A 16,420-nucleotide genomic window follows, 5' to 3' on the forward strand; every position below is an offset into this window, starting at 1 on the left:
TCCATCGGGGGAGTGGTGCCTCAACCCAGAGGTGGTGCACACAGTCTGGAGCCGCTTCGGCAGAGCAGAGGTGGACCTCTTCGCCTCAGAGGTGTCGACTCACTGCCCTCTATGGTTCTCCTTAGCGGAGACAACCAGCCCTCTGGGCCAGGATGCACTGGCTCATCCTTGGCCAGAGGGTCTTCTATATGCCTTCCCACCGCTTCCTCTGATTCGGCTAGTACTTCAGAGAGTTCTTCAGGAGGGGCACAGGATTCTGTTGGTGGCCCCCTTCTGGCCAGGGAGGACATGGTTCCCTTTGCTGCACAGACTCTGTCGCAGCGCTCCATGGCGCCTCCCCGACAGGAGAGATCTCCTGTCCCAACTGGAAGGTCAGATCTGGCATCCCAATCCCCAACGCCTCCAGCTGTGCGTTTGGCTGCTGGAGGGCCCGAACCACTACTCAGCAGCTGTGTAGACCCTGTCAGGCATACTATAATGAATGCAAGGGCGCCATCCACTCGTCTGCAGTACGACAACAGATGGAAGCTATTTTACAACTGGTGTATGGGTCGGAGCGAGGACCCAGTACATTGTTCTGTGCCTACTGTCCTTGAGTTCCTGCAGTCCCTCCTGGACAAAGGCCGGGCTCCTGCTACTCTGAAGGTGTACGTAGCGGCAATATCGTGTCGACATGCCAGAGTCGACAATGGCACAGTGGGGAGCCACAGTCTGGTGTCCCTCTTCCTGAAGGGGGCTCAGAGGTTGCATCCTCCAAGAGCCCCGAGAATCCCAGCATGGGATCTTCCCCTGGTGCTGGATGCTCTATGCAGGCCTCCCTTTGAGCCCTTGGCACAGGCGGAGCTAAAGTGGGTGTCATGCAAGACTGCATTCCTCCTGGCCATTACCTCAGCAAAGCGTGTCAGTGAGCTGCACGCCCTGTCTGTCAGTGTCTCATGTCTGAGGTGGAACTCAGATGGCTCGGGGGTCACTCTGTGGCCAAACACAGCATTCCTCCCTAAGGTGCTGTCGCACTCACACCTCAACCAGCCAATACGGCTTGCACGATTTGACCCCCCACCAGGAGAGAGGGGGGACAAGCGGGAACTGCTGTGCCCAGTGCGGGCCCTAAGAGCTTATATTACAGCTACCATGTGCATTCGACAGTCAGAACAGCTCTTCCTCTGTTATGGTGGCCCTAACAAAGGTTGCGCTCTCTCCAAACAGCGTCTGTCCCACTGGATTGTGGACGCTATCAGCTATGCCTATGGGGCGAGTAACCGCCTCCTGCCATCCGGCGTGAGGGGCCATTCTACCAGGAGTGTCTCCACATCATGGGCTGCCCTGAGAGGGGTATCCCTGGGGGACATATGTGCTGCTGCCTCATGGGCGTCACCAGACACTTTCTCCAGGTTCTACCGGGTGAATGTTGCCACTCCCCATCCACTGGGCGTGGTCCTGGTGCCAGAATCCTCTGATTCTACTCATTGAGGTGGGTACTCAGGATTCCTCGTGACTTTGCTGGTATAAGTCATTCAGTGCTTAAGCACCGCCTCTGGCGGTCAGCAGGGATGAAATAGAACGAAAGTTACGTATGTAACTACGGTTCTATGAATCCCAAATGACCGCCAGAGCGCTCTGTCACTCAGAATCCTCGTGTGCTCGCGAGAAGTTTCTGTAGGAAATGATCCCTGATGACACCGGAAGATATAACCTCTGTCCGGTCATCCAGGGGGTCACAGGTGACATTGTTGGTATACAATACTCGAACTGCGCATGCGCGAAGGGGAATATTCAGTGCTTAAGCACCGCCTCTGGCGGTCATTCGGGATTCATAGAACCGTAGTTACATACGTAACTTTCGTTTTACTTGCTGAGCAAGGAGACAGTGTCGAGCGGCACCTCTGCCCGTCTCCAAAACACTTCTGCTATCCACCCTCCGTGCTCAGTCTTTTATTTACTATAACTCGGGGTTACACATGAAGCAACATGAAGAAATGGTCCTCCCAGTTCCTGTTTATCAGATAGTACACGTATGCATATTTTCAGCACACATCAACAACGGTTGGACTGAACGCTGACTGCGCGAGCTGTTATTCTGCAACTGCAGATGAAGACTTCCTCATTCTAAAGCACAGCAAGCACAATTGAACATCTGTTTTGCATAGGTCGTCTTATTTTGTAAAGACACACACATATGACTGTTCCATTCCTGCACAAGCTGCAAAATATATAGGTCACAGTGCAGTAAAACGTTCAGTCAGCAGAGTGGCAGAAAACAGGCCAACAGATAACACATGTTTAAGCAAATATGAAAACACTTTCTTCAAACCCTAACAGTTACTTATGGATGGCATGGAATTATAGTGAAAATAGATTATCCCCCCTTTTTGCTGGGGACCCCACTTTGAAAACCACTGGCTTAGGCTAGAACTGTTGCGAGAAGGTTTCAGGATTTATCTCTATGCATTAGGCTGTGATTACTATTTATATAAATCTATTTATTCACATAGATTCATGATATATTATGGTATTTAGCAAGTGGCATGCATGGCAAGTACTTTGGCGTATGACTCCATTGTAAGATGGCGCTCCTCTTTATGCGAGAGGGCGGCATATTTGGGCTAGAGAGAATCCCCCCAAAAGGAAGATCTAATTTCCAGAAGTTAATTGGCCCTTAACTTGGCGTCTTACAGCGACTCCAACAGCTTCCCAACTTGGCCTGGCCTTCAGCCTTGGTGACTTAGTGACTTATGGCGTCTTAACTTAACTTGGCGCTTCCGGACTTGGGTGACTTAGTGAAAATAGATTATCCCCCCTTTTTGCTGGGGACCCCACTTTGAAAACCACTGGCTTAGGCTAGAACTGTTGCGAGAAGGTTTCAGGATTTATCTCTATGCATTAGGCTGTGATTACTATTTATATAAATCTATTTATTCACATAGATTCATGATATATTATGGTATACAGCCTACCTGTGACATCAATGTTTTGATTAATCTGCGCCAGTACCGAAAATGTAGCCTATTACTGCATGACTGATCCTATGATGTCATTGTAATCACACTCAGGTGTGCTTTCACAAGACAGGTGTTGTCCATTCAATCACCCCACCTGTCTTTATAATGGCTGTCTTGCACTGTTTGTATGATACTTGACAGAGTCTATGGCCGAAACTGTTGTCAAATAGCATTAAATTACACTTTATTGCATCTGGAACGAGAGTGTTCCCTTCCCCTGCACTATCAACATACTCGTTTAGTTACATTCCAATTCATCAACTTTGGAGCGTTATTTACCCCCCTCTTCCCGACATGCTAGGTTGACATGCTTCGTCCCAATCGATTCCTTATTTCTTCTACTTTCATATGGTATAAAGATCACCACCTTGTAACTTATTTAAAACAGAAATAATGTTTCATGCTTGTTAATTTGAGTATATATTCTGTGTTTTTTTTATATATGCATTGCTTTGCTGCTTGTTTTTTCAATAATTTTTTTGTAAAGCACCTTGAATTGCCTTTGTGTATGAAAAGTGCTATATAAATAAATTTGACTTGACTTGACTTGACTTGACCACTCAAGCTTTAAAAATGAGCTCGCTGTCAAGCCATCGATTTACAGGCCAAATTCAGTTAAAAAATGTGGGAATTTAAGGTTGCAGGTTTTATTATAAAAAATTACAGGATGAAACTTCAATACGACAAAAATAGCGCTGCTCGGTGAACCATTTCCACGCCGAATTTAATAGAAGGCTCGGATAACTTGAAATCAATTGACTTACTTGCATATCCATGCAGTCTGTAGTGGAACCGCTGCAGCCGAGACGTTGCAAATATTCCAGTTTTCTGACATTGCAAATATCCCAGTATCGCGCCATAGCAAGGCTCCCGCAACTCGAAACTCGTTTTGGGTCGTAATCCAATGCAACGACTGTCTGGCTTGTGAACACTTACTGATTGATAAAAAGTAAATAAAAATAAGGGGGAAATATAATATGCTGCTCCTGTCGTCAGTAAATGTCGTAAATCATTCCTGTCAGGTCATCACAGGCAGCTAAGTGGATTTCACTTCCTTCTTGATTCAGCGTGAGAGACCAGTGGAGGATACAATGTCAATCTTAGCAATCTATCCAATCAACAACCAATTTGGTTGAATAAATTAATTGGTTGGTATTGATTGGTAAGGGAGGGTCCCTGTCCAGCTCAATCTGATTGGTTGAAAAACACATCACTCTCACATCGTTCTCTGTGAATTTAGTGTCCTCTAGTAAGATTGCAAGTGTTTTTCAACCAATCATATTTTGCATTAGATAAATTACCAAGTAAATAAACGCCCACAGGGGTAAAGTTTTTTTTATCTACCTACTGCAGGCTGGGGCTAGACTCCTGTCTGCATGGAGCTCTCCTTTCCATCAGTGCCATACAGGTCACTGTTATTGAAGCATTTTAAGAATATAATGGATGAAAAAATTAGCGTCTGCACATCAGAAAAAACACATTTGATTGATATTTTATTATAAAAAATATGAAAAATGAAAAATAAAAAATATAAATATATAAAAAATTATAAAAAAATAAATATTATTATATAAAATCCCCAATCTAATAGAGGAGGACCATCCTCCTATGCCTCACTGGAAAAACCTCCTCTGCTTTAGTGTCTTAACTTCCGGCACTTCCGGACTTGGATGACTTAGGGGTGGTTGGGGGGGAGATCCGGATTCGGATTCTGGATTCCTCATCGTACAATCCAAGGCGAAGGCCAGGCCAAAAAAACCCTAAGTCATCCAAGTCCAGAAGTGCCAATTTAAGTCACCAAGGCGAAGGCCAGGCCAAGTCGGGAAGCCCCAGCCATTCTTCAGGAGTCAAGACTCGTTGGTGGTGGACTGGGGAGGTGGGTGGGGTGAAATGACCGCTTCAGAGGATGGTTTCAGGGGGAATGAACAGCCGCGATGCTGGCTGCTGCTATGATCCGCCAGAGTGGGCGGTGACGTAGAACCCTCGCTATATATACTAGGATGAACTGACGATGACTGACGTCATGCTTGGGCTTGACTGACGTCACAGGCTGATCAGGTAATACAGATATGACGGCCTCTCTCTCAGCTTGAAATTTGGTATGGAAACCTCACTACTAGGCCATGCCTTTTGTGTTTTTTATCCGCAGACTAAGCGGTTCGATAAAAGCCTTTATTTTTTGTATTGATTAATTGAGTGATACACTAAAACAATCATATCATATTATATCAGAAGTGTTTGTTTGTTTTGTGTTCACAGTAGTGATGTCAGTTAGATTTGGTTAGGTCAGAGCTATGGAATAGTCATTAAACAATAAGGGGACCGAAAAGGTGTAGGCTGAAGCCGTGGCTTATGTATACATACCCTTTTTACATTTCAATACATCAAACACAAAATAGGACAAGAATCAATTAACAACGAAAAGCAATATTTACATTAGATCGTAGAATCATTAAGATAGTTATATATACTTACTTGGTTATACTACTTTACTTTACTTTATTGGTTTATTGTGACGGGACAATGCACATTAATGGACATGTTCAGAAATACAGAAGCCTCTATATACGAAAACATGTAAATATGCCGGAGTTAGCTAATGCTAATTTACATCCGTAGTCCCCAATAAATATCAAAACAATCACTCATTCAACGCACAAACTGTATATACATGTAACGTGTCATCGCAAAAGATACCACAACATTACAGACATCAAAATTACAGCAAAACACAGACAGGATGTACGCAACAAACTGATATACTGTACATGTAACGTGTCATCGCAAGAGATACCACACATTACAGACATCAAAATTACAGCAAAACACAGACAGGATGTACATGCAGCATGTCAGTGCTAAAAGAAGAATACTACACCTTACATTCGACAGGTTACATGATAACAATACATAGATACAATATGAAGGCTACTCTACTCTCTCTTAAGTGCTACACTTAAGTGGTGAAGTGCCTAGTGCAGGAAGAGAAGAAGATTTGGAAGGCAGCTATTAAGCTAGTGTTCACAAAATTGGTTTGTTTTAAGCCAGTTTTTGAGCTGGCTTTTGAATGCCGCAAAAGTGGGGCTTTCCCTAATAGCCATAGGCAGTGTGTTCCAGCTAGTCCTGCCATTGATCGACCAGGTGTTTTTTGAGAACGTGGATTTTCTAGCCTGGACTTCGCAGTCACCCCTAGCTGCTGCCCTTGTGCTCAAATTTCTATTCTTCCTTCTAATGAACTCCCCTTAGGAGGAGGAGCCAAGCCGTGTAAACATTTATAGATTAGACACGTGCTTTTAAATGTTCTAAAATTGTTAAAGCTAAGGAGCTGATATTTCTCTAAGATTTCACAGTGATGATGTGATTGTGGTTTTTTGTCAAACACCTTGATGGCTTTTTTATAGAGCTGTACTAAGGTTTTGTATTCATAAAGCCCTCTAAGTTAAAACATTTTTCTGAATTTATATATTATTTATAGATTTACACAATTTTAGCTCATCGCAGAGACTATTCCATATGTGTACCCCTTTAACAGAGATGCATCTACTTTTGAAGTTTGTCCTTACTCTAATCTTTTTAAACATACAAGTTCCCCTGAGTTACTCTGGGTGAAAACATTGTGAAAACATGTGAAAACATTTTCTGAATGCAGTTAGGAAGAAAGTTGTTATGTGCCTTGTTGTACATTATTAGAGAAGTTCTGAGTTCGACTAACGGAAGCGAGTCCTGCAACGGACAATATTTTTACAAAACTCCTGTTAAAATTGTGCTTCAAACACTGCTACAATGATCATGTCATGTTTCCGTGTAGTTTAACGGCGAAAACGTTAAGTCGAACTTCTTTCTAGCAACATACCGTTGAAATAATTTCTTTTAGTTGTGTCTTTGATTTACCAGAGTCGGGGAACGGACGCTACCGCTGGCGTCTTAACTGAAAGCTGCTCTTGTCCTGTTACGGACAGCTCACTCTGCGGCTCTGCTGGTTAGCAAGCCAGTGGTTAGTGTGGTGTATGAAGAATATGCTATTGTTTGTAATGATACAAGATGGTATCAGGGACTCCATTTCCCATGAGCCTCAGCTTCAGGTAGAGTCACGCCTCTACGGGGTTTCCTCTTCCTTCAGACAGAGCCACTACAGCTAGACTGCACATGTACTGTATATGACGAGCATGTCAATAAACCCGAGTCTAATATAAAGCATACGTCTGTCTCCGGCTGTCCTGCTTATTCCAAGACGTCCACGCAAGGACATAACAACTGGCGACGAGGTGTGGATTCGTTTACCACGATATATATTTTTTTTCTGGAAGCGGAGAGATGTTTCAGACCGGGGGAAAAGAGGCTACGCTAACAACAACTAGCTAACGGAAGCTAGCAGCGGAGTCGTCAAAAACATGGCAGTTTTCAGCAGTGAGTCGGGTTTGTGTTTCAATGAGGCTAACGAAAGTTTCAACACATACGTGGAACGTTTTGCACAGTTTATAGAAGCCAACGGAATTGAAGATGAAAAACAACGGGCTGTTTTCCTATCCGTGGTGGGTGCAAAGACTTTCTCGTTACTAACTGACTTGGTAGCACCGAAGAAGCCGTCTGAAACCCCATTAGCGGACATTTTAAAAGCATTGAGTGACTTTTATGTGCCCAAGAAGAATGTCCTAAGTGAACGTTATAGTTTCCGTGCACGCAAGCAACAAAGTGGAGAGTCTCTAGCAGAATATGTAGCCGCGCTAAGAGGGCTGTCAGCCACGTGCGAGTTTGGCGCAACGCTAGAAGAACAACTACGGGATCAGCTAGTATATGGTATTAGTAGCAAGGAGCTACGCACTAAGCTGTTAAGTGCTGCGTATGGAGAACAGTTGAAGTGGGCGAAAATGATGGACATTGTGAATAATTTCGAGTGCACAACCACAAGTTTGAGAACGTTCCAGCAGACGCCGCTGAGAACAGACAACGTGAGTGGATATAAACCTGCAGGTGCACGTGGGACCGGCGACAAGGCACAAGGCAAGAAGAAGAGTCCATTCGGGAGAGAGACTCCGTGCTACAGATGCCTGGGCGAGGGACATCCGGCTGCATCATGCAAGTACAAAGACTTCCAGTGCAGAGCATGCAACAAGAAAGGACATCTCGAGCGAGCGTGCAGGAATGCGACAGCGAGGGAGGCCGCCAGTCGGGAAGGCGGCTACAGCAGACCGCGGGCATTCAAGAGAGGCAACGCGACAGAGAGAGAGACCCGCTACGTGGCGGGAGAACCAGCCAACGGGGGACTAAGTGCAACAGAGTCGAGGCACCAGTCAGAGCTGGATGAAGAGACTGAACGGTACCCAGAGGTGCCGGGACAGCCTCCAGGAGAGACTGAACTGTACCCGGACTACATAGAAGATCTACCCATCAACGTACACCGTCGGTCTGCACCCACGATCACTCCAGGGACTGAGAAAGACTTTGGGCTGTTTGTAGTAAGAGGTGACAGTGAGTATGTGAAGCCATACAATGTAATGGTAAAATGCAATGGTGTCAAAATTAAGATGGAAGTAGATACTGGGGCAGCCATGAGTATAATCTCAGGGAAACTGTACAAACAGAGATTTGGTAAATATAAATTACATCCTTGTGATATTAACTTGAAAACATTCTCTTCAGAGCCTATTCCACTGTTGGGACAATTCCAAGTGAGAGTACAGTGTGGGAAACAAACTGAAAAGCTGACATTGTTAGTGACAGAAGAAAAAGGTCCAGCACTGATGGGTAGGAACTGGCTTAGGTACTTACGGCTAGACTGGTCTAGAGTGAATTATGTACCAATAACACATCCACTGAATGAGATGTATGAGAAATACCCAGAGGTGTTTGATGGCAACAGAGGGGTTATCTCAGGGGTGAAAGCAAAAATTCAAGTGGAAAAAGGTGCAATCCCCAAATTTTGCAAAGCTAGATCTGTACCGTATGCTTTGACTGCAGCGGTTGAGCAGCAGCTCACAAAGCTAGAAGAGGAGGGGGTGTTGACACCAGTGGAGTACAGCGAGTGGGCGGCGCCCATCGTCTGCATCCCAAAAACAAACGGAGAAGTGAGGATGTGTGGGGATTATAAGGTATCCGTAAACCCATGGTTAGAGATAGACAAATACCCCCTACCGAAGACACAAGACTTGTTTGCTAAATTAGCAGGTGGCAAGTACTTTACTAAGTTAGACCTAACACAAGCCTACCAACAGGTTGAGTTAGATGAGGAATCTAAACAGTACCTTACCATAAATACGCAAAAAGGTCTCTACCGATGTAACAGGTTGCCATATGGAGTAGCAAGTGCACCGGCAATATTCCAACGTATTATGGACCAGGCATTACAAGGTCTGCCAAGTGTTGTTTGTTATCTTGATGACATTTTGATCACAGGAGAAAATGAGAGCCGGCATTGGGAAAATGTGGAACGGGTCTTACAACGACTGCGAGACAGAGGTATTAAGGTAAACAAAGAAAAATGTGCTTTTGGTCGCTCAAATGTAAAATATTTGGGACACAAAATTGATGGGGAGGGGTTACACCCACTACTGGAGAAGGTAGAAGCAATAGCAAGTGCCCCCCAGCCAGAGAACGTGACACAGCTTAGAGCGTTCTTATCTTTACTGACATACTATGGTAAATTTATAGAGGACTTGTCTACCATCATTAAACCTATGACAGTGCTATTGCAGAAAGATAGCCCATGGGATTGGTCTCTCAGTTGCCAAGCAGCTTTTGAGAATGCAAGGAAGCAGTTGTCATCCTCAACTGTTCTTACTCATTTTGATCCTCAGTTACCTATCATATTAGCGTGTGATGCTAGCGCATATGGGTTAGGAGCAGTGATCTCACACGAAATGCCAGACGGTAGCGAAAGGCCGATAGCGTATGCATCGCGCACCCTGAGCAAGACTGAAATAAACTACTCCCAAATTGAAAAGGAGGCGCTAGGTATCATATTTGGCGTACAGAAATTTAGAGATTACCTGTATGGAAGGAAATTCATATTGGTTACTGATCACAAGCCACTAGTAAAGATTCTAGGACCAAAGACAGGGGTGCCAGCGTTAGCCGCTGCTCGCCTGCAGAGATGGGCACTTCTGCTTGCAGCCTATCAGTACGACATTGTTTACAAGCCGTCGTTAGAACATGCAAACGCAGACTGTTTATCCAGGTTGCCCTTAAAGGAGGAAGCACCACAGAGCAACCCTGAGTATAGAGTGTCATGGTTGGAAGCCATGCCGGTTTCAGCCAAAGAGGTAAAGAAAGAGACAGAGGAGGACAGGGTGCTTACCAAAGTTAGGCATTTCACACAAAATGGTTGGCCTAATCATGTCTCAGATGAAGTGTTAAAACCATACTGGAACAGACGTGACGAGCTCACAGTAGAAGCAGATTGTGTGTGTTGGGGGTTACGTGTAGTGATACCTACAACACTGAGACCTAAAATGTTAAAAGAACTACACGAAGAGCATTTGGGCATTGTAAAGTCAAAAGCAGTGGCCAGGAGTCATTTTTGGTGGCCCAGCCTAGATAAAGATATTGAACAAATGGTGAGTAGCTGTAATGAGTGCAAGGAAAATAGACACGTGCCGCACAAAGCGCCAGTACACCCCTGGAAATGGCCAGAGCAGCCATGGGAGCAAATTGACACAGAAGAGGTTGATGTTGCGGAATACTTGTATGTTAACCCAGAAACTCAGATTGTACCCAGTCTTGAACTGGAGGGAGGTGTACAAAATGATGATGTCATTCCACCACAGAACATCAGGCCACAGCGTGTCAGGAAGCCTCCTGATCGTTATGTTTGTACATACACATGTGATGCAGAAATGTAAGTGTGCATAAGGGATTTTTGGTTTTGTTTATATTCTATTGAAAACAAGAAGTGGTTCACAGTTTTCGGGGAGGAGTGTGGTGTATGAAGAATATGCTATTGTTTGTAATGATACAAGATGGTATCAGGGACTCCATTTCCCATGAGCCTCAGCTTCAGGTAGAGTCACGCCTCTACGGGGTTTCCTCTTCCTTCAGACAGAGCCACTACAGCTAGACTGCACATGTACTGTATATGACGAGCATGTCAATAAACCCGAGTCTAATATAAAGCATACGTCTGTCTCCGGCTGTCCTGCTTATTCCAAGACGTCCACGCAAGGACATAACAGTTAGCAAGCCAGTAATAGTCAACAAAGCGAGTGGCTTGTAGTGGTCGCTGAGTCCCATTTTGCTGCATTATTGCCACCTAGCTGGCCTTGTTGTGTTTTAGACAAAGCTAGCGTTAGCTAGCTAGCAAGCTAGCAACTTTAAAGATCAGTAACTCTCGTCGCCCAAGCACGTCTTATGGCTTTCTGTCATCAAAGTCACTTTCCTAAAGTAATTTGACATGTTACCATGCACATATTCATATGAAATTCCACATATTGACACATATAGATGTATAAATTAGTTCCACTTTCACAAAGCGGCGATCCAGCATCTGAAATGCCTGCTAAAGTACCGGAAACCACGTCGAGAGACCTCTGACCCGGACGTGACGAAACAGGCGTCCAGGTGTCCGTTGCAGGACACAGTTACGCTATATCTTCAAAGTTTAAGGTATTTAATTTGATAAAGAGTGGGTGGTTGGGTCGCAATATTTTTAATGATTTAACGATTCGTATGGCTCTCTTTTGTAGCTTAATTATTGAATCAATGTTTGTCTTGTAGGTGTTTCCCCAAACTTCCACACAGTAATTGATGTATGGAACAAAGAGAGAACAATACAATATGTAGGAAGATTTTTTAGTTAATAGTTATTTTGTTTTGTACAGGATTGCAATAGTTTTGGACAATTTAGATTTAATATTATTAATATGTGTTTTCCAATTGAGTTTATCATCAACAATCACGCCCAAGAATTTATTGTCATAAATTTTGAGCTTAACTTCACAGTTTATTTTACGGTTGCCAAAGATTATGAAGTTTGTTTTACTTAGATTTAATGATAATTTGTTGATATCAAACCAGCTTTTAAGGACTTTCAACTCTTTTTCCACTGCAATCAGGAGCTGTTCCAAGTTCTTACCAGAGCAATACTGGTATCATCAGCAAACAAAACAAATTTTAACAGTTTAGACACAACATTTATCGGTTATGGTATCAGGTGAAAAAAAATCCATATCGTGCATCCCTAATTTACAGTGGATTTAAGTGTGTGTGTGTGTGTGTGTGTGTGTGTGTGTGTGTGTGTGTGTGTGTGTGTGTGTGTGTGTGTGTGTGTGTGTGTGTGTGTGTGACATTATATGACCGAATATTTTTATTATTTTTTATTATTAAACCTTTATTTCACCAGGTGAGTCGCATTGAGATGACAAGATCTCTTTTTCAAGGGAGCCAGCTGGCCAAGATAGCAGCAATACAGTTTCAACCAGACACACAATCAAATATTAAAAGCACATTATGTCAAAGCATACAGTACAGTTGCAAACAGATCACAGAATCAAAAGCCAAAAAGACAGACAGGAACGCAAAGCAGCACATAAGGAAACATTAAAACACAAAAGCAAAACATGTATTAACAACATGTATGAAAGCAAAAATTAAGAGCACATATAAAACAAAGACATATATGACTATGACTAAAAGAGAGTCAGGAGGAAATGGGCCTAGCTACAGAAGCACTCACAACCTCCAATTGAATCTGCCTCCAAGCCCTTCACTATAATGTAATGGGGATCAGCTCAGCTAGCTGCAAGTCTGTCTGCAAGTGGTTGCAGGCTGCAAGGCTGTCTGCAAGTGGTTCCAGGCTGCCGGGGTCTGCTTGCCAAGTTCAGTGTGAACCTTGGGGACGGACAATGAGAGGGTGTCATTTGAGTGCATGCAATAATTTCTAGTTTTGATGGAGATATATACCCACAAAGGTAAGATGAAGCAGACCAAGGATGGACTTAAATAAAAATGTAAATGTAAAAATGTAAAGTCTGTGCAGGGCCAATGAGGGTCACTGAACTCTGGTGTATAGGGTGCAATGATGTCAATGTGCAATGATTCATGTGTTCTCAGAGCCCACCAGGAGAGGTCAGAGGTTCCCAGTGGTCAGTCTGTCCAGGAGCTTCAAACAGACCTGGACTCCATATTTATGGTGTGTAAATGTACAACACATTTTACTGCAGCTACTGAAATACAAAACAAGTACTCCGGTCTTATAACAGTCTGTTGTTGTTGTTGTTGTTGTATCTCACCTAGTCTCTGCCCAGGCTCAAATATTACGTTGAATCCCTGTGCTCTAAATGAGTCTGTGCCACTTCACAGCCACTGCTGGGGTTTGAGGGCAGGTCTAGGGGGGTTGAAATTGAATGAGTGACAGGTTGTAGCACCAATGAGAGAGCGGTTCGAAAAATGGGCTGCGCCTCCCTTGTCGTCTGATCGCAAAGTCGTTACTGATTGGTGGAGACTGAATCCAGCACTGGCCAATCACTGGTCAAGTGAACGGTTCACTTCCGTCCCCAGCTGGCTGAGGGGAGTGTTCCAGACCCAGAGAGAGATCTGCAGCATGCAGTAACGTAGTGTATCAGCATAAGAACTCTCATGGGTCTGATTTGACTCATTGAGCTATTTCTCACCAAACCCTGTTCCATCAGGCGGTCTTTTGCCTCCTTACTGGTCGTTATTATAGACAATAATTTGTTCTTAACACATTCACTGCCAGCCGTTTTTTTTTTACTGTAGGTAGGTTCTGCCAGAGGTTTTTTTTGAGGATTCTGGCTCATCTTTCAAGACCCGAGGATTCTTTTCTGCTAAGATTTTGTGAACACACAATATCTCAAAAGAACTAATAGAATGTGTGCTTTCTCTGTCTAAAAGAGTTAGTTTGTAGAGTTAGTAGTTATGTAAGCATTAGCAGTTGAATACAGCATGGTTTCAGCGTCTGAAAAATTATTCTGAGATAAACGGCTTTTTGTGAAATTCGATAGAACAGTCACTTTAACCATTCATTTTTGGCATCAGTAAGACGTCAGACATCTAAACAATAGTTTTGAACAGTAATTTCCTCCATAACAGCAGGAAACACCCCTCTCCTTCAAACTCCTCCCTCCATGTGTGTTCTTCTTGGCTGCAGCGGGCATGTCACAAGCTCGTTTCTGTTGCTGCTGTAACCTCGCGTCACCAGGCTCACTGCTTCTGCTGCTGCTGCCTGTCTGCTGGCGGCCGCTGTGCAAGTCTGGATCGGCTCGCTCGTTTCTTGTGGTTTGTGTTGAGAGCTTTGATGAAGCTTTTGCGATTCTGGTCTTATTTATGCTGCGTGTTTCAAAGTGTGTTCCACCCGTAATCTATTATGCAAATTTGCAATCCCGCACCGCCAGCAATCAGCGCGAAAACGAAAGCGTTTTCGCCAATCCATTTTCACGAGAATGGCTTCCTCACACTGCTTTTTGCTTGCCTTCCTCTAGTCTGGGAGAGCACTGTCACCACTTAGTGGGTCGGTGGAATGGGTTGTACATGTTCGGTGGCTCCAATATTGATATAAGAGATGTAAAAGGGTTAGATGCACATCCCACGGTCAAAAAAAAAAAAATCATTTTTTTTAACTCATTGAGTGCCATGGACGTCTTTCGACGTCCAATTAAATAGTGACGTAGAGTGCCACGGACGTCTTTCGACGTCCAATGCGTTTTTTGACGGCGGGACGTCGATCAAAGCCTTCCGCATTTCCTGTACAACTATTGTAGCCATTGGAGGTCTATAACCTATTTTACAGAACCCTTAGGTGGCGACAGTGCTCTCCAGATTACAGAAATGTCAGGAATACACACCCTGAAATAGCCGTGATCAAAGTGAACCCGCTCATGCCGCAGCCCAGAGCCACGTAGATTGCTCTGGCTGCAACTGACGGGGGCTGCGAACACAGTCAATCCGCGCACACAACTGAGCCCCTCTGCCCCTGCCCGCCTGCCAGCACAGCTTCTCCACATGATTAGCCGCTAGAAAAGCAGCAGCCGACACTCAAAAGCCAAACCTTTCACTGCAGTCCGCGTGTGGCTTCTCCATGTTGCGCTGCCTGGGAGGCGGCGCACCAAAAGCACTCCGATAGACGCTTGGTGCGTCTATCGGAGGGGGGGGGGGGGCACGCAGGGCAGGACACAACTACACCACATCACTACATCAGAAAATATTATCTAGAGTTAGTGAATGTGCTTGAAATGCTGCATTTCACAAAAGGCTGAATATCTCAGCTTATAATTTGAAATGCCTGAAAACGCTGAAAACAACCTATCTTCTCCGGCTCATAACTAAAGAACGGAAAATGGTATCAATAAACTTTTTTTTGCTGATGATACAATAGAGTCTCCTTGTTCTTTTTGCGTGTTCTGTGTTTACATAGTAATATCACACAATATTCTGTGGGCCTCGAGAAATCACTGAAAACGCTCTGAAAACTCTGGCACTGGGAGCGTCCGTTCTCCAAAAGTGGCTGGCACTCAATGAGTTAACACATTGAGTGCCACAGCGCTTCAGTAAAATTGTCTGCAGCCTGTGCCAGATTCACTTCCATTCAGTTGAAAACAGCTATAGAATTTTTTCTATTAGGGCTATATTGATAGGGCTGGACTTTAATGAAACATTGAACACTCCTGCTTCTTCCAAAGAAGAAATTTTGTTTCTAGACAGTTCCATTATGAAATGACAGGCTCTGAAAAAAGTGCACTTTCAAGGGTTTTCTGTCGGGTTTTTTTACTTTCCAAGATATAGTCACTTTTATGAATACCTTTTGCACTCTAATTTCGAGCACATTCACTGACTCTGGCTGGTGTTTTCTGATGTGGTGGCGTGGTGTGGTTTCTGTGCAGCTCCCGTGTCTATGTTTAAGGTGGCGCCGTGTGATCCCTTGAAGGGATTCATGCTCACTGGCTGGGTACGACCTTAAACAGCAGAATTATGGAATAATATGAATTATGATTTTAGGACGTGCACAGACGTCCTTGGCACTGAACGTTACTTTTTTTTAGGACGTGCACAGACATCCTTGGCACTCAATGTGTTAATACGTCATTGGCAGTCAACCGTTGGATTTTTTTTGACGGATTAATACGTCATTGGCAGTGAACGTGTTAACTAACTTCTTGCCTGGTAAAATAAAGATTGATGGTTGATGAGGTCTTCAAGCTGCACTCTTTAGACAAGTGGATATGATGTTATTACAGTATTATTATTTTTTTTCCAGAATGTTTAATTCAAATATTATTTGTTGCAGCTGCTTGAGGAGAACCTTGTAACTTTTGTGAAGAAGGAGCTGAGGAGATTCCAGAGGGTTCTGAGTCCAGATTACCCAGAATGCGTCAGAGGGGGTCAGAGGGAGGAGGAGGAGGCTTTTCTAAACATCACACTGCTCTTCCTGAGGAGAATGAAGCAGGAGGAGTTGGCTGACTCTCTGCACAGCA

The 16,420-nt window shown here is 44.1% G+C and overlaps 1 protein-coding gene across 1 annotated transcript in view; it reads left to right on the forward strand.

Annotated features, from left to right (window-relative positions):
* Window positions 1–7,867: 7,867 nt before the first annotated feature.
* LOC310788807 (NACHT, LRR and PYD domains-containing protein 3-like) overlaps window positions 7,868–16,420 on the forward strand; it is a gene marked incomplete at its 5' end in the record, with an annotated part of 51,691 nt that continues 43,138 nt past the window's right edge. Inside the window, 5 exons of the mRNA XM_083650381.1 lie at window positions 7,868–8,468; window positions 8,958–9,088; window positions 9,393–9,463; window positions 13,044–13,122; window positions 16,234–16,420. Coding sequence (XP_083506507.1) covers window positions 7,868–8,468; window positions 8,958–9,088; window positions 9,393–9,463; window positions 13,044–13,122; window positions 16,234–16,420 — 1,069 coding nt within the window. The remainder of the gene's footprint in view (window positions 8,469–8,957; window positions 9,089–9,392; window positions 9,464–13,043; window positions 13,123–16,233) is intronic.

The sequence above is a fragment of the Poromitra crassiceps genome (genome assembly GCF_964638095.1).
Source record: "Poromitra crassiceps genome assembly, chromosome: 14".
Lineage (NCBI taxonomy): Eukaryota > Metazoa > Chordata > Actinopteri > Beryciformes > Melamphaidae > Poromitra > Poromitra crassiceps.